Genomic DNA, 18,145 nt, shown 5'->3' on the forward strand with positions numbered 1-18,145 from the left:
TGACGGCAGGCACAGGGAGGAAACAGCCCAAAGAACTAGTGCTAAAAAACCCAAAAATAGAATTTACTCCTGATTACTGTTACCTGGGCATTATGATAGATGACAAACTGACTTGGAAGGCGGCAGTTGAAGCCAGGAAACATTGTTTCAAGAGAGCCATAGCAGCCTTGGTCTCCTTCACACAAAAACTGGGCAAACGCCCACCCCTAGAACTATTAAAAATATACAGAGCCAAATGTCAGTCAACTGCACTGTATGGGGCTGGCGTTTGGGGCCACACAGATGTCTCTGCCCTACAGGTTGCAGAAAATGCATTTTTTAGGTTTCTCCTGATGGCTCCAAAGAGATCCTCAACATATGCGTGCCATGTAGAACTAGGCACCCCATATCTTGAGGATCTGGTAAGAATTCAACCGCTGCTCCTATGGCGGCGTATCTGGACCTCGGAAAAAAACGTGTTGACAAAAAGGATAGTGGCAGATGCCATGGCATTGGACCATTCTCAAAAAATAAAGTGGCTAGCCTATATTAAGAACTTTCTCACTGACCTAGGATTGGAGATTTATTATCTCATTCCGGAAAATATTAGTGAAATCTCTAAGAAAGAGCTAAAAGATCTGGCCCTGGGTCACTTAGACAATTTGAGACTTCTTGTTGAATCGGGCAAGCCCTCTGTCCAACACGCTATAATGATCCAGACTACCCTTACCATCAGTGGCGTCACTAGGGGGGTGCGGGGGGTGCGGACCGCACCGGGTGACACCAAATCATGGGGTGACACCAATCTGCTGCAGCCTCGCCTCTGCTCTCACCTTTACTGTCGCTCCCTGTGCAAGCTTGTTCCTCATGCTGTTCACCCTCGCCAGCGTCTCGCAGGAGATCTGAAATGCTTGACTGCAATTTTCTTTGCTCACAAGTGAACTCTATAGCAGCATCTGAGGGTGCATGGTTTCCTATTTTTCAGTATCTTGCACAGTCTTCAGTCTTCCAGTGAACCAGTTCCAAATTTCAGCTTGCTCTTCACTACAGTGCCACCTGTTGCTCGCACTCTTGTTTATGCAAATCCAGGGAAGACAGATGGAGTAAGAGAGAGAGGGAGACAGAGGGATCTAGAGGGAGTAATACAGAGAGAGAGGGAGACAGAGGGAGTAAGACAGAGAGAGAGGGAGAGAGAGGGAGCTAGACAGAGAGTGGGGACTAGAGGGAGTAAGACAGAGAGAGAGGGAGCTAGAGGGAGCAAGACATAAAGAGAGGGAGCTAGAGGGAGTAAGACAGAGAGAGAGAGGGAGCTAGAGGGAGTAAGACAGAGAGAGAGAGCGAGCTAGAGGGAGTAAGACAGAGAGAGAGAGCTAGAGTGAGAAAGACAGAGAGAGAGGGAGCTAGAGTGAGAAAGACAGAGAGAGAGGGAGCTAGAGGGAGTAAGACAGAAAGGGAGACAGAGGAAGCTAGAGGCAGTAAGACAGAGGGAGCTAGAGGGAGTAAGATAGAAACAAAGGGAGCTAGAGGGAGCAAGATAGAGACAAAGGGAACTAGAGGGAGCAAGACAGAGAGAGAGAGAGCTATAGGGAGTAAGACAGAGAGAGGGAGCTAGAGGGAGTAAGACAGAGAGAGAGGGAGAGGGAGCTAGAGGGAGTAAGACAGAGAGAGAGAGGGAGCTAGACAGAGAGAGAGGGAGCTAGACAGAGAGAGGGAGCTAGAGGGAGTAAGACAGAGAGAGGGAGCTAGAGGGAGTAAGACAGAGAGAGAGGGAGACAGAGGGAGCTAGAGGGAGCAAGACAGAGAGAGAGGGAGCTACACAGAGAGAGGGAGCTAGAGGGAGCAAGACAGAGAGAGAGAGAGCTAGAGGGAGTAAGACAGAGAGAGAGGGAGCTAGAGGGAGTAAGACACAGAGAGAGGGAGACAGAGGGAGCTAGAGGGAGTAAGACAGAGAGAGAGAGGGAGCTAGACAGAGAGAGAGGGAGCTAGAGGGAGTAAGAGAGAGAGAGAGGGAGCTAGAGGGAGTAAGAGAGAGAGAGGGAGCTAGAGGGAGTAAGAGAGAGAGAGAGGGAGCCAGAGGGAGTAAGACAGAGAGAGAGGGAGACAGAGGGAGTTAGAGGGAGCAAGAGAGAGGGAGCTAGAGGGAGTAAGAGAGAGAGAGGGAGCTAGAGGGAGCAAGACAGAGTGAGAGGGAGCTAGAGGGAGTAAGACAGAGAGAGAGAGAGCTAGAGGGAGCAAGACAGAGAGGGGGCTAGAGGGAGTAAGAGAGTGAGGGAGCTAGAGGGAGTAAGAGAGAGGGTGCTAGAGGGAGTAAGACAGAGAGAGAAAGCTAGAGGGAGTAAGACAGAGAGAGGGAGCAATACAGAGAGAGAGGGAGCTAGAGGAAGTAAAACAGAGAGAGGGAGCTAGAGGGAGCAAGACAGAGAGAGGGAGCTAGAGGGGGTAAGAGAGAGAAGGAGCTAGAGTGAGTAAGAGAGAGAGCGGGAGCTAGAGGGAGTAAGAGAGAGAGAGCGGGAGCTAGAGGGAGTAAGACAGAGAGAGGGAGCTAGAGGGAGTAAGACAGAGAGAGAGGGAGCTAGAGGGAGTAAGACAGAGAGAGAGGGAGCTAGAAGCAGTAAGAGAGGGAGAGAGGGGGCTCGAGGGAGCAAGACAGAGAGAGGGAACTAGTGGGAGAAAGACAGAGGGAGAGGGAGCTAGAGGGAGTTTGACAGAGAGAGAGGGAGCTAGAGGGAGTTTGACAGGGAGAGAGGGAGCTAGAGGGAGCAAGACAGTGAGAGAGGGAGCTAGAGTGAGTAAGAGAGAGGGAGCCAGAAGGAGCTAGAGGGAGTAAGACAGAGAGAGAGGGAGCTAGAGGGAGTAAGACAGAGAGAGAGGGAGCTAGAGGGAGTAAGACAGAGTGAGACAGAGGGAGCTAGAGGGAGTAAGACAGGGAGAGAGGGAGCTAGACAGAGAGAGGGAGGTAGAGGGATTAAGATAGAAAGAGAGGGAGCTAGAGGGAGCAAGATAGAGGGAGAGGGAGCTAGGGGGGAGTAAGAGAGAGAGAGAGGGAGCTAGAGGGAGCTAGATAGAGAGCAGGAGCTAGAGGGAGTAAGAGAGAGAGCGGGAGCTAGAGGGAGTAAGACAGAGAGAGAGGGAGCTAGAGGGAGTAAGACAGAGAGAGAGGGAGCTAGAGGGAGCAAGACAGAGAGAGAGAGAGAGAGAGCTAGAGGGAGCAAGACAGAGAGAGAGAGGGGCTAGAGGGAGTAAGAGAGAGAGAGAGGGAGCAAGACAGAGAGAGAGAGAACTAGAGGGAGTAAGACAGAGAAAGAGAGAGCTAGAGGGAGCAAGACAGAGAGAGAGAGAGAGAGCTAGAGGGAGCAAGACAGAGAGAGAGAGGGGCTAGAGGGAGTAAGAGAGAGAGGGAGCTAGAGGGAGTAAGAGAGAGGGGGCTAGAGGGCTCAAGACAGAGAGAGAGGAAGCTAGAGGGAGTAATACAGAGAGAGGGAGCTAGAGGGAGCAAGACAGAGAGAGAGAGCTAGAGGGAGCAAGACAGAGAGAGAGAGAGAGGGAGCTAGAGGAAGTAAAACAGAGAGGGAGCTAGAGGGAGCAAGACAGAGAGAGAGGGAGCTAGAGGGAGTAAGAGAGAGAGAGAAGGAGCTAGATGGAGTAAGAGAGAGAGAGCGGGAGCTATAGGGAGTAAGACAGAGAGAGGGAGCTAGAGGGAGTAAGACAGAGAGAGAGGGAGCTAGAGGGAGTAAGACAGAGAGAGAGGGAGCTAGAAGCAGTAAGAGAGGGAGAGAGGGGGCTCGAGGGAGCAAGACAGAGAGAGGGAGCTAGTGGGAGAAAGACAGAGGGAGAGGGAGCTAGAGGGAGTTTGACAGAGAGAGAGGGAGCTAGAGGGAGTTTGACAGAGAGAGAGGGAGCTAGAGGGAGCAAGACAGTGAGAGAGGGAGCTAGAGTGAGTAAGAGAGAGGGAGCCAGAAGGAGCTAGAGGGAGTAAGACAGAGAGAGAGGGGGCTAGAGGGAGTAAGACAGAGAGAGAGGGAGCTAGAGGGAGTAAGACAGAGTGAGACAGAGGGAGCTAGACAGAGAGAGGGAGGTAGAGGGATTAAGATAGAAAGAGAGGGAGCTAGAGGGAGCAAGACAGAGGGAGAAAGGAGCTAGGGGGGAGTAAGAGAGAGAGAGGGAGCTAGAGGGAGCTAGACAGAGAGAGGGAGCTAGAGGGAGTAAGACACTGAGAGAGGGAGCTAGAGGGAGTAAGACAGAGAGAGAGGGAGCTAGAGGGAGTAAGACAGAGAGAGAGAGAGCTAGAGGGAGTAAGACAGAGAGAGAGAGAGAGCTAGAGGTAGCAAGACAGAGAGAGAGAGAGAGCTAGAGGGAGCAAGACAGAGAGAGAGGGGCTAGAGGGAGTAAGAGAGAGAGGGAGCTAGAGGGAGTAAGAGAGAGAGAAGGAGCTAGAGGGAGTAAGAGAGAGAGAGAGCGGGAGCTATAGGGAGTAAGACAGAGAGAGGGAGTAAGACAGAGAGAGAGGAAGCTAGAGGGAGTAATACAGAGAGAGGGAGCTAGAGGGAGCAAGCCAGAGAGAGAGAGAGGGAGCTAGAGGAAGTAAAACAGAGAGGGAGCTAGAGGGAGCAAGACAGAGAGAGAGGGAGCTAGAGGGAGTAAGAGAGAGAGAAGGAGCTAGAGTGAGTAAGAGAGAGAGAAGGAGCTAGAGGGAGTAAGAGAGAGAGAGAGCGGGAGCTATAGGGAGTAAGACAGAGAGAGGGAGTAAGACAGAGAGAGAGGGAGCTAGAGGGAGTAAGACAGAGAGAGAGGGAGCTAGGGGGAGTAAGACAGAGAGAGAGGGAGCTAGAAGCAGTAAGAGAGGGAGAGAGGGGTCTCGAGGGAGCAAGACAGAGAGAGGGAGCTAGAGGGAGTAAGACAAAGGGAGAGGGAGCTAGAGGGAGTTTGACAGAGAGAGAGGGAGCTAGAGGGAGTTTGACAGAGAGACAGAGGGAGCTAGAGGGAGTAAGACAGAGAAAGAGACAGACAGAGGGAGCTAGAGGGAGTAAAACAGAAAGAGGGAGCTAGAGGGAGCTCGACAGAGAGAGGGAGCTAGAGGGAGTAAGACAGTACCTAGCGCCGTACATTTCCGACAGAGGTGGTCCATGCGTTAAGTCGTGAGGGGGTGACACCATGAGTTACCCGCACCGGGTGACACCAACCCCAGTGACGCCACTGCTTACCATTCAGCCCTACTTAAACCTTGAAGTGAGTACATTTGACCGTTTCCTTCTGACGAGATTCAGGTTAAACTTATTTCACAGGCTAGTAGCCTTTCCGGAAAGGAACTCTTGGGTCAAGCCTCTACCCCCCTGTCCCTGTGACGAAACTTCAGTACAAACCACTATACATGTAGCTTTGTTTTGTAAATTTTACAAAGAACACCGTAAATTGTGGTTATTGTCCTTGTTAAAATCTCGGGGATTTAAGCAGTGTCGTCCAGCTATGCTATACTTACAGTACCTAGACACAGAAACCACTTGCTATCATGTTCTAAATTTTTTGAAATGCATATTTAGACACAGGAAAAATTTGTAAATATAATTAACTAATGCATTTAATTTGTACTGTAAAAATAATTTCCCCATACTAAAACTTATTGTATTTTAAAAATCTTACGTTGAAAATTCTTTTTAATTGAAAAATTTTATGTATTAACACTACTTTTATGGATTTCTGAACCTGAAATTCTGAATAAAGAATTTATATATAAATAGAAGGAAACATTAACATGGAAAACATGTGTTGTCAAGTTGACACTACTCATATACTAAATGTGATTAGCAATGCTATTTATGGTAAGATGTGTTAGCCGAAACACCATAGAGTTATGTAAATCTGTTAATGCTTAGAGTGATATGTTCTTATGTTAGCTAAAGTTGTAGGCCTGAAATGCCAGTCCCTGACAACTCTCGCTTTAGAATTAATAGTTTGAATTTAATGTGCACTGTGGAATCTGTTCTTTCTCACAATTACATTGCAGGTGGAGAAGTATTCATTAGGAAAAATGTAACGTCTTTATTTTAGTAGCCAGGCAAGGAGAAAAGAAGATACAGTTACATGGTTTGGAGGTGATAAAGACAGAGACGGATTCACACAGGAGAAGGCATGGTAGCCAAGGATGAATTGTTACGAGGGATGTACACGGAGAACACCGTTGAAAAGTACTCCCATGACTGCTCATTGTGGAATATGCTCACGCTGTGCATTATGGGAAAGCTACTTGTGAATAACAGATTGTTGGAATTAGGGACAGGCCCACTTCTTTCTTGCCTTCGGAGAGGGAGCATCCGAGAATGAGCTCTTTCTCATTCAATAGTGGCTTTATGCTACTTACTTATTGATAATTGAGAGGCTTCTTAGGAAGTCTACACGTATTGACACCTTTCTTTTTTTCACTGAAATGCTCATGTAGGGCTAAATCATATTTTTGGTCTTTTAATTGAATGTAATTTGGCCATGAATCTTAAGACCCCTGTGGATATTCAACATTTTTGTAAAAAAGAACTAAAAAGAGGCTCCTTAATGTTAGGGCATCATCGAGGGATGTTGTCTTGAGCGAATGTAAGGATTTCATCTTAGTGATAGAGTAGGGATAGATTTAATGCTCTTTATTCATTTTTTTTTCAAATATATTTTTATTGCAGAATTAGAAACCACAGGATACAATCAATCAACCAGTGCTCTCATGACATCCCCTCGTCCACTAAGAAGTCCAAACTGTACACAGCCATTCAGCCCGCATCCCGGGGGCCGGGCGGCATGTTAGTACATTCAATAGGAAAAGCACGGTGCACGTCCCACGGGGACCATGGTCGAAAAGTCGTTGTACGTATCTGCTTTTATCCCCCCCACCCACAACAACATCTCCGTCAGCCATCCCAGAGGTAAAGCAGTGACATATCGGGGCCTACCCTAGGTGCTATCGTTCTATCTCGCCTGGCTGCTCCCTCCAGCCCTTTCATACTCCACACTGTGCCAACCATCCTAGTAGAGTCAAGGCACCCAGGCGGCTACCATCCAGTGGCTTCCGTCCCACCCCGAACCCCCATGAACCAGTCCCCCCCAAGGCCCCCCCCCCCGGCAACTGCTGGGCGTACGCCTCGTCCTGTCGAGTTAGATGGAACCACCACAGTGCGGAATATAGCACTTCTGTGTTCGCCCCGTGGTGTCCACTGGCTTAGTTCTCCCCATCCTCGTCGTCCACAAAAGAATCACGCAAGGCCTGCACCACTAGCTCCCATGCACGCGCCGCATCCAAAACCGTCTCATTCCCCATCTTAACAGCCTGCCGCATCCGGAGCACACTCTCGCAGGCAGACCACCGCAGCAATTCATTCTTCCATCTACGCAGCGAGGGCCCCCCCCTGGACTTCCAATGCCACGATATCTCCCTCTGCGCCAATATCAGACCCAGATCAAGGAACTTGCTCGTCACCTTGGTGCGTTTAGTGGGCGGGAACCAGAGCAGCAGGCACGCCGCCATATCGAATTCCACCTCCCTATCTGTCACTGCATTCAGGAGTCCCCCTACCTCCGCCCAATAGGTCCCCAATTGCGGGCACTTCCAGAACAAGTGATCCATGTCCGCTCCCAGAGACGAACACCGTGGGCATCGGGCTTCCGGCACCTGGAAGTACCGCTGTAATTTCTCTGGAGTTAAATAGGCCCTATGAAGCACATAGAAATGCACTTGCTGAAAGCGCGCGTTTCTCGTGCCCTTCCACGTGCGCCGCAGGATGTGTCCCCAAGCCGTATCCGGTATGTGCCGGCCCACACTCTCCTCCCATTTAGCCTTGAGCCCCAGGAGTGGCTCCAGTCCCTCATTCAGCATCCTATTATGGAGGCACGTCACAGCTTTAACCGTGCCTGCTGCCATCACCACATATTGGCACGCCATAGTCGTCGTGGGTTCTACGAGCCCCCCTTTCCAGTGCTTCTGTATGGCAGCCACCACTGCCGCGTGCAGGAGGAACCCCCCGTCGGGCAGCCCGAACTGGTCCCGGAGCGCCTCGAACGGTGCCAAAGCCCCATCTATGTACAAGTCGCCTACCACCTGTAGTCCCGCCTCCTCCCAATCCAGCAACGGGGACCAATCTCCCCCGTGCGGCAAGGCCGTCAGCATGCCGATCGGGATCTCCGGCGCATAAGGCCGCGAAGCCCTCGCTCTCCTAAGGCTCCTCTGCCAACACAGCCGGAGCGTCCTTTCCTCCATAGTGAGGGCCCGCAACTCAAGCCTCTGCTGCATGACAATATAAGACAGCACGTGGCGTCGTATCCCTCGGTCCCGGTCCTCCTCTGGACCCCGGAACACCCTAGCTACGTTCTGTGTAAGAACCTGCAGCTGCGCCGCTAGATAATACAGCTCGAAGTCAGGCACAGCCATGCCCCCTTCAACCTTAGGGCGAAGGAGCGTGCTCAGGGCCACTCTACGGCGGCCGTGTCCCCATAAGAAGCCAATTATCATCGATCTCAGGTCTCTGAAGACCCCTTGGGGAATCCAGACCGGCAGCGTTCGGAAATAATAGAGGAAGCGGGGGAGCGCCACCATCTTCAAAAGTGCAATCCTACCCAGAACCGTCAGCGGGAGGGTCGACCAGAAAGACAAGCTGCCCCTCAGTGCCCGGACACAGCGACCAATGTTGCCCTCCAAGAGGTCCGCAGTCGCGTGGTAGATGCGAACACCCAGATAGGTGAAACAAGATGGCTCCCACACCACGCCCAAGTCGCCACTAGGAACGGGCGAGCCCGCTCGCAGCGGGAACACACAAGTCTTCGCCCAATTGACCTTAAGGCCCGACAGCCGGCCGAACTCCGACAACAGCTCCATCGCACCGGCCAACGCCCGCGAGGTGTCAGCCAGGTACAGGAGCAAGTCATCCGCATACAGCGATATATAATGCCACTGCCCGCCTCTCGCTATCCCCGCGTATCTGACACCCGACCTCGCATGGACCGCCAAAGGTTCGATCGCCAGAGCAAACAACAGGGGGGACAGAGAGCATCCTTGCCGCGTGCCCCTGCCCACCGGGTACGCCGCAGACACCAGGCCGCCCAAACGCACCCTCGCCGCTGCCGAAGCATACAAGACCCCTGTCCACCTGCGGAACCCCTCGCCCATGCCAAACCTCTCCAAAACTCCGTCCAGGAACTGCCATTCCAGGCTATCAAAGGCTTTCTCGATGTCCACGGATAGGACCGCCGGGGCTCCCTCCTCGTCCAAGATGGCGTCCATTATCCCCACCAGGCGGCGAATATTCAGCGCCGTGCTCCTCGTGGGTATGAACCCGGCCTGGTCCCTATGTACCAGGCCCGTCATATATGGGGCCAGCCTGGTGGCCAGTATTCGGCTCAGAATCTTATAATCCACCGTCAGCATGGATAGCGGGCGGTAAGACCTCACATCCGCAGCATCCCGGCCAGGCTTTAGGAGCGGCACAATCAAGGCCTCCCGCATGGACCCAGGCAATACCCCAGCCTCGAAGGCTTCAGCGTACACCGCCAGCAGCCTGGGCGCCAAACTGTCCGCATACCGCTGATAAAATTCAATCGGTAATCCGTCCACCCCGGGCGTTTTGTTGCGGGCCATATGCTTAATGGCCGCTCGTATTTCTGAGAGCGTGATCGGGCCGCCCAGTTCCTTCGCGTCCTCCTCATCTAGGACCGGAAGCTGCCTCGCCCCCAAGTATTCCGCAATGTCCTGGACCCCCACTCCCAGTTGGCCCTGATACAGTTCCTCATAGTACCCCCTAAAACATTCCAATACCGCTGCTTGGGTGTATACCATCTCTCCCTGCGCAGTACGAATGCCGAGGATCGGGGAGCCCCTAAGTACCGGATTAGCCAGTCTGGCCAAGAGGGTACCCACCTTGTCTCTTTCCGCATGCGCCCTGATGATATATTGCCTGTGATCATAGCATCGTAAACGTTCCGTCTCGGTGGCGACCACTCCTTTCGCTTCTAAGAGCTGGGCCTGTAAGTCCGGCCTAGCTGGCCTGCGGCGCTCCAAATCCCTCAACCTTTCTTCCGCTTTCATGAGGTCAGTCAACACAGCCGTGCGAGCATTCAAAAACCTACCCAAACACACTCCTCTCACCACCACTTTCATTGCATCCCATTCAGTGGACCTACTCGTGGCCGTCCCCTCATTCACTCCGAAATAGCTATCAATGCCTTGTCGAACCGCATCAGTGAACACAGGATCTTCAAGCGTTTCCGGCCGAAGCCGCCACGTTGGAATTACTGAGCGCTCTCTCTGCCACTGAATGTGCACCAATAGGGGGTTATGATCTGAGATCGTCCTAGCCAAGTACTCCGCATGGGAGATCAGCGGGGCTAGGGATCCACTGCAGAGCACCGAATCAATCCTGACATGCAGGTCATGAAGAGCAGAGTAAAAGGAATAATCCCTGGTTTCCCTGTGCCGCTCCCTCCAGACATCCAACAACCCCCATCTATCCTGCCAGTCCTTCCTGTGCGCGGCTAACCTGCGCACCGGGGAGTCCACCAGGGGGGGATGGGACCTATCCAGAGCCACATCCGTGATCGAGTTAAAGTCCCCCCCTAGCACTATTGGGGCCGCCAGGAAAGAGGCCAAAGACCCCGAGAGGCTATCAAAATATCGAGCTTGATCAGTGTTCGGCGCATACACACAGCAGAAAACCACATCCCGTCCATATAACCTCCCCTCCACCGCCACAAACCTGCCATCCGGATCCACAACTTGATTCAGTAATTGAAAGGGTATCCCCGCCCTCACCCAGATCAGCACCCCCCTGGCATACGCTGAGTAAGTGGTGCCAAACACCTGGCCCCTCCATCGTTTCTGCAAGGCAGTACACTCTTTCTTAGTGAGATGAGTCTCCTGGAGCATGGCAATCTGAACCCCCCTGCGTACTAGATATGCATGGACCTTATGACGTTTCACCATAGTTCGCAGCCCCCGGACATTCCACGTCAGGCATTTCATATTAGGTAACGTCCCCATTCCAACTTCGTACAGTCCAAATCAAATAACGAATGTTCACAGCCCCCCCAATGCAGTTGCCCCCCCCGAACACCCCCAAAACAGAAAAACTCCCCAAACCCCACTCCCCAGGACAGAGCACACGAACCCAATGTCCGCCCCCATCCAAACCTTGAACCAACTTCACACACTCCTACCCTGTGGTCTCCACCACAGTCGGCCTTAAGGGCCCAAGGGGGTGAGTCGCCGCCGACCCCAGCAAGCGGAGCCCGCACCCCGCGCCTCCATCCCTCCCGAAGCACACAGCCTCCCCTCCCGGCATCCCGTCCCCCAACAGCAGGATACCACCCTACCATGAAGTCTCGAACTAGCCCAGTCCAATCTCAGCCGCAAAAGATACCATCTGAAGTCTGTGGGGTCACCGTCGGCCCCTTCGAGCTTTCCGCCTCCGAGAGTTCCTCGCCCGTCTTGCTGCCTTTCCCTCCCGAGTCCGTTTCTGCCCGTTCACTGTTCTGTTGCGACCCTGTAATGGCCGCCGTCGCTGCGAGTGCATCCCTCTTCTCCGCCGCCATTTGAGCCTCCCGTTTCTCCCGCTGGCGCCTGTTGCGGGATCTGATGCGTTGCGATTGCCTCACCCGGGGCCGCTTGGGGTCATCTCGTCTGCTTTTATGCGATCTGTCCGTCCCCGCTCTATACGACTCCAGCCAATGCCAAACCTCGTCCGGAGTCTGAAAAAAGTGCGTAGCCCCATCCATGATGATCCGCAACTTAGCCGGGTAGAGCAAGGAATACTGAACGCCTTCCTCCCTGAGTTCTTTCTTCACCGCCAAGAATGATGCCCGGTTTTTCTGGACCGCTTGGGTGTAGTCCGGGAAGATCGTAACCCTACTGTTCTCCACCTCATAAGGGCCCGACATCCTGGCCCGCTGAATGAGGAGATCTCGGTCCTTGTAGTGGAGGAGCCTCACCACCATCGGTCGGGGGGGGCGGCCAATCCCCGGCGGGCGAGCAGGTACCCGGTGGGCCCGCTCCAGCGTGAAAAAAGGAGTGAGCCCCTCCGGCGCCACCACAGTGCGGAACCAGGTCTCCATATAGGCCACCGCATCCTCCCCCTCAATTCGTTCCGGAAGGCCGACGACCCGCACGTTGTTCCGCCTATTGCGGCCTTCGGCATCCTCCGCCCTCCGCTCCAGCGAGTCCAGCCGGGCCAACATGTCCGCAATCCTATGCTCCGCGGCCACCACCGATGGTTTCAGGTCCAGCAACAGTTGGTCATGGTCCTTAACTCTGTCCGCTAGCTTCGCATGATCCGCGCGGAGCAGCCCTAGGCCCGTGGCCACTTGGGCGATGTCCTGGTGCAACGCGTCCTTAGTCGAGGCGATCGCATCAAGTATGGCATCCAATCGCCGGTTCAGCCGCTGTTCTCGGTCAAGCTCCGGGGAGGGACCCTCGCCCAGCCGAGTCGATGTCGCCGAGCCCTCCTCAGTGCATCTCCCGGCCATCGGCCCTCCAGTCGCCGCCATTCCAGGGTGCTGCGTCACAGGTCCCGGAGCCCGCTGTCGTCAGCGCCCGTAGGCTAGTGCCGGTCGTCGGGCACCGGGCAGAGCAATGTCTCCACTGAAACTCACAGGAGCAACGACCAGCTAGGTACACTCCTCTCCGCCGCCCCCCTCGGGAGCCTGAGGGGGAAAGGATGAGTCTCCGGGCGGCAGCCAGTCAGGGTCCCCAAGCTCCTGGCGAGTCAAGGCAGCGTCACTCGGCCCCAAGGCATAGCACCGCCGACCCCAGTGCCTCGATCAGCTGAGTGCAGGATCTCCCGCCAGTATCCCTCGCCAGTCGGCGACAACTCGGCTCAGAGCTGAAGTTCGGGGCCCGCCGAACTCCACGCCGCCATTTTCTTCGCACCCTCGGCAACACCTCAGCCGCTTCTTCGACTCGGTCTCCTCGGGGCCTGCAGTCCCCCAGCGGCTCACCAATAGTGTCCAGCTATCCCCTCACACTTCAGAGGGCAGGAGCGTCGTCTCCGGGCCGCCTAGGGTTCCGAAAACAGGAGAATTAACGGGATTCTGCGCGGAGCTACGAGCTCACGCCGCCATCCCGATCGGCGTCCAAGCCACGCCCCCTTAATGCTCTTTATTCATCAACCTTCGATGCAGGGAAATTTCAACTCATACTTCCTGATTCTCTGTATCCTACTTCTGGAACTAATAGTTTTGTTCATGCTGCACCATTTATATTGGATGCATAGATTTGGCTTCATGCTAATTCCTTTGTATTTCTATACCCTCGTGTTGAGGTGTCTCTATGTCCAGATATTCTTGCCTAGGTAATAAACTAACTAACCTTATATGGTTATCCGTGGATTATAATGTGACAAGGAGGATTATTGGCTAATTGACTGTCTATTAACACTTTTTTCCCCTTTATAATTTCATGCTGCTAAATCGAACCATTGGCATGTGTCTCTACAAGTACTTAGATCTGGAGGAGTTAGAGCTGTCTTGGGTGTAGTGGGTACCCGAAAGGCCGACTGAAGTAGGTCTCATGGGTGGTGACACTGAAAACAGACCACATTCCATTACTTTCAAAATATTGGAAAATAAGGCTGAGGGAGCCCCAACGTCAAGGGATTGCTGTTTGGGGCATGACAATGATGTCATTTGATACAATCATCTTCTTTTAGGACAGTTGGGTTTGAACTTGATCCCGTAGTCTTTCTGTCAAATTAGTTAATTTGGAATTTAAGAACAATAACTATATTGACGCTTTAGGGACTGCCCCGCCAAATCCCCAAATAATTGCATACTGCACCTTCGGATCCCGGCACTCGTTGACTGTCGGTTTCAATAGCTCCTGTAATGTAAAACACAGACAATCATAGCCCGCCCTTAGATAATAATCCTTATACATAAAAAACATTTCTTTAAACATTTACCGAAAACAATAATATGAAAAGCTGGTATTAGAAAAAACAATGACTTTGTCAGTCCATCCTTCGTCAGTTTATTGGCATTTGTATTACATACTGTAATGTTGGTATAATATTACAGGAATTCCATGGTAAACCCAAAAGAACAGAGTATAATTAAAATATGCATTATAAGGGTATTTTTCCAAGGCCAGACTATCACACTTGTCTTGAATATGTTGTGGACAGTAGTTACAGCACATTAGCAACTATAAAGAAGTCATAACCATAAAATACCCCAAGGAGGGTTCGCATATTAAAACCCTAACCTAAAACTAGGTATGGAGAAGGTAAAGAACAAGGGGAGTGATCTGATCTGGTCTTGTCAGGCTCTTCTAGATTGTGTGTGTTTAGCGGATTTAAACGTAATCATGCGAGGGTAAGTGGAGGTTCCAGAGAGTTGGGAATGGGTTCCATGTTCTATGTGTGGGGGAGGGGACTGCACAGTGCGGGAACACCGGGCAAAATTCACAGCCATGGAAAGCATAGAGGCGGAGGCAGATTGTATAATGAGAATTATCTCATGGGAGAAGTCCTCAGTGTTTGCAAGAACAGGTCCCCGGTAGAGGCTGTGTAATATATGTGAAAGCCCTTAGCCTCCTTTCTGTGGAGAGCACGGCCCTAAGCTTTGGTCCATCTGAAGAACGTGTGGCGCACCCTCCTTCCTCCCTTGTATGGACCAAAAAAATACAAAAACATAAGATCACTTACGTGTAAACATCACAAAAAGAGCTCAAAATAATTGTCAAGAGCACAAATATATTAATTCAAAAATAAATATATGTGCCTTTTAAAAAACTTTTACCCCTTTACCGTGTTGCTGGCGCTGTGTGAATAAATGAATGAAAAGAGACTTGCAAAATGTGAACAGCGACCCAGGGGTGTATCCTGGCACTAGAAGCAAGAACTCTATCAGGAGATAGGAAAGTAAACTGAAAAACTGCACCGCTAGGTTTTGAGGTCATTGTGAAAAGAACACATTTTACTGGGATCAAAGAGCAGTGCAAAAGATAATCCAAATCCTGGAGACTGTGTAAGAAAAGGCAGGTTCAGTGGTGCTTCCTGATAGATGTCTAGCACCTTCCGTAGTCTCGCTAAGGCTGAACAAAGAGGACTAGTAGGAATATTTCTTAAAAATAAAATAAAAGAAGATTACAGAAATCCTGGAACAAAGTTATATACTGCTTGATGACAGATAACTGTGAATAGGTTTTGCATGTAGTAGTCTTTGGAGGTAAACAAGGTGACTGTAAAAATAGTCCAGCTGAGACTGAGAGTTAAGTGGACACTGAAAATTTGTATCAGCCTCCATTTTGGGATTCGCCCCCTAGTGAAGATCTAGGTAGAGGGTTTTACTGTATTTCAGGCAGCAGGCTGGATCTCCTTTCATTCCGCCTCACCAGCTCACATTCTGAGTGACACAAAGGGCTTCAGTCAAAGCCTTAATCCATTTTATAAAATGTATTTGATGGTTTTACATAGCACGTGTGCACTGTGAAGTACAGGGGTGCTTTATATTATAAGAAGAACAATGAAGAGGTAATGTCTTGCATCAAATACTGAGAACATTATTACGGGCATAATCTCAGAGGATGTAAGATTGATCAAACGAGGAACTGAAGAGGTCGTGGCTGAGATGAAGCGACGCAGAGGAGGGAAGACGGAGGGATAGATTAGCGCAAAATTGCATGTATTGCAGGGTTCAGTAACGAGGAACTCTGAGGAGAATGGAGAGTGCGGGAAAAGGGTGAGACCAGGCTTTTGGGCTTTTCATGCTCGTGTTGGGGTGAGATACCTGAGGCATATACACCACTGATCTGGGAAGAGGTGTGGCGCCGCGGCCAGGGCGACTGACTCCGGAATCTGGGGATCACGGTTCGATCCCCGGCTCCGGTGGCAGATTAGCCCAGCACCATGTGACTCTGGGCAATAGCTTGCTTAATCTTCCCGACGGCCCCCAGCGCCTAGAGACCCTTACGGGTGATTGTGCGCTTTACAAATGTGGATTATTATTATATGTGAGCTGCCCAACTACTTGTAGGAAGAGCAGCACATGACCCAAAGGAACTCAGTTACTGGTGTAGCAAAACTAGAGCCCCCCTGCAAAGTACAACCAGGGCCACCAATAGAGGCGCAACTAGAGCCAAATTTAGAGGGGGGCTACTAAATATTTCGGGGGGGCTGATTCTTCCAGCAATATGCAGAGTGGAGATGCAGGGGCTCTAAGAAGGGGTTAAAACACAACTAAGCCTCGTTAGCAAGTAAATGGTCTTTTAAAGACCTGTGAAGTACTCAGGTGTGTGTGCCCAGGAAGCTGTCTCAGCCCGGGCTGACATACACGACGGGGGAGGCTGAAGCCCATTGAGCCCAATGGGCATTGCGCGTCTGGCTACCTCCCACTCTCCGGACCCAGTCCGAAGCTCTCAGGCAATGGACTTGCAAGTGCCGCAGTGGGCACCCAAGGAGCTCGGGCTCCCCCTGCACTGCAGGGGCTCCGGGTGCTTTTGTTACATCACTGACTCGTTTGCACCTGAAGCCTCGGAGCGCAGGTGACTGTTGCATGTTTAGAGCCTATTAGGTAGTCCCGCCCATGGCAATGCTCTCCAAGAGTTGGCTGCTTGTCGGTGTTGTATGTTGCCTGCATCAGAACGAGGATGGGTTACATCAATAGGTTCCATGCAAAAGCAAACCTCAGGCAACATAAATGAGAACGGAGCCAATAACGCTATCCAACATGACAAAGAGCAAGTGTATACATATCACGTTACGATAATTACTGGATTTTAATGTAATGCTTAGCAGCTCAGCTCCATGCATTTCTACAGGTTGTAAATATCGAGCTTTACTATTCCAGATGAATGCTACTCAATTTATCAAGCTGGAGGGATAAAAGGCTGAAATGGCTTTGACTGATTCAAAACTGAACTGTAGATTACTCAAAATGCCAGCAACAAGCACTTAGTGGACAGAGCCATTTTGTTGACTCACCCCACAACCACACGGATAGGTTAACAAGAAATCTTCACACAAAGCATGCATTTCTGTGTTCCATTATATATGAAGAAGTAACGATTGAACATGGTTGAAACTAGTCACTCACAAACCACAAACCAGGAAAAACCAGTCTAATCAGAATCGGGTAAAGAGAAAAGTGTTGATAAGTGGAATGCTTGACTTATTCTCACTCACAGGTAAAAATAGGCCCACCATTATTTTTCCTACATTTCCATCTCAGATGATTAGACCTAGCCATATGCAAATCAGCTTATGTCCTACGCCTATAAAAAAAAAATGATACTTGTATAGCGCACTACTCACCCGCAAGGGTCTCAAGGCGCTTGTACGAATACCGCTGTGGAACCCATCCTGGCTTTCCCTGTGAGGTGTCCACTCCTGGGCACCCCCAAGGTGGAGGCCAGGCATCCTTAGCGTTGTGGGGGCCGTTGTGTAGATTAAGCAAGCTATTGCCCAGAGTTGCAGAGTGGGACTCCATGATTGGAATAGGCACCGAGGCGAGAATGATCAGGTCCGTGGAATTTTTGAGCTCAAGACCCGCTGAGGCAGGGAATTGAACCCTTGTCCCGGGCTAGACCTCTGCATCAGGGTCTGCCGCTCTAACCATTGAGCCACACTTCTCCACTGAGCCACACTTCTCTAGGAACAGCCCAGCCTGGTCTGCCAAAAAAGCAGATCTTTTCTGAACCAGAACACAAGCAACCTAAGCCTGGTTTTTGCCTCTTCATTCAGGTGCAACTTGGTTTCAGTGGCATAGTGAGCACAGGAAACACATCTGGGCATGACTGTCACACTTAGAGCATTGCAATGAAGTAAACAAGAAAGTATTGAATTAATCTCAGCCTTTGGTAATTACTAGGGCCAATTCCCAGTCCATCATTATATTGCTCACCATGCCACCTCAGATTAGACCCAGTCAGCCCAGCAAATCAGCCCTGATCCTTCTCCAACACCAACAGGAACAGTTCAGCGAAAGGACATAGTCAGTGGATGTTGGCTACTTGCTGCGGCCGTGCACAGCAGGGATAGGTGGCCTGCCATGACCCTGTGCAGGGAGGGCTGGGGGCATGATGCAGGTAGGGTGCAGGGCCTGCTATACAGCCAAGCCCTGCCCTGCAATTATGCACTCCTGCACACAGCCAAAGGACGCGTAGTGGAGGTTTAAGAATACATACATCATAAAAAACAATGAAATTCAC

General features: G+C 51.3%; 1 protein-coding gene across 1 annotated transcript in view; it reads right to left on the minus strand.

The window, feature by feature from the left end:
• Positions 1-18,145, minus strand: part of CASP6 (caspase 6) — a 215,652-nt gene that overhangs the window by 170,134 nt on the left and 27,373 nt on the right. The window contains exon 2 of the mRNA XM_078676677.1: positions 13,775-13,816. Within this exon, the coding sequence (XP_078532803.1) occupies positions 13,775-13,816 (42 nt within the window). The remainder of the gene's footprint in view (positions 1-13,774; positions 13,817-18,145) is intronic.

Source organism: Lissotriton helveticus, chromosome 2_1 (assembly GCF_964261635.1).
Source record: "Lissotriton helveticus chromosome 2_1, aLisHel1.1, whole genome shotgun sequence".
NCBI lineage: Eukaryota > Metazoa > Chordata > Amphibia > Caudata > Salamandridae > Lissotriton > Lissotriton helveticus.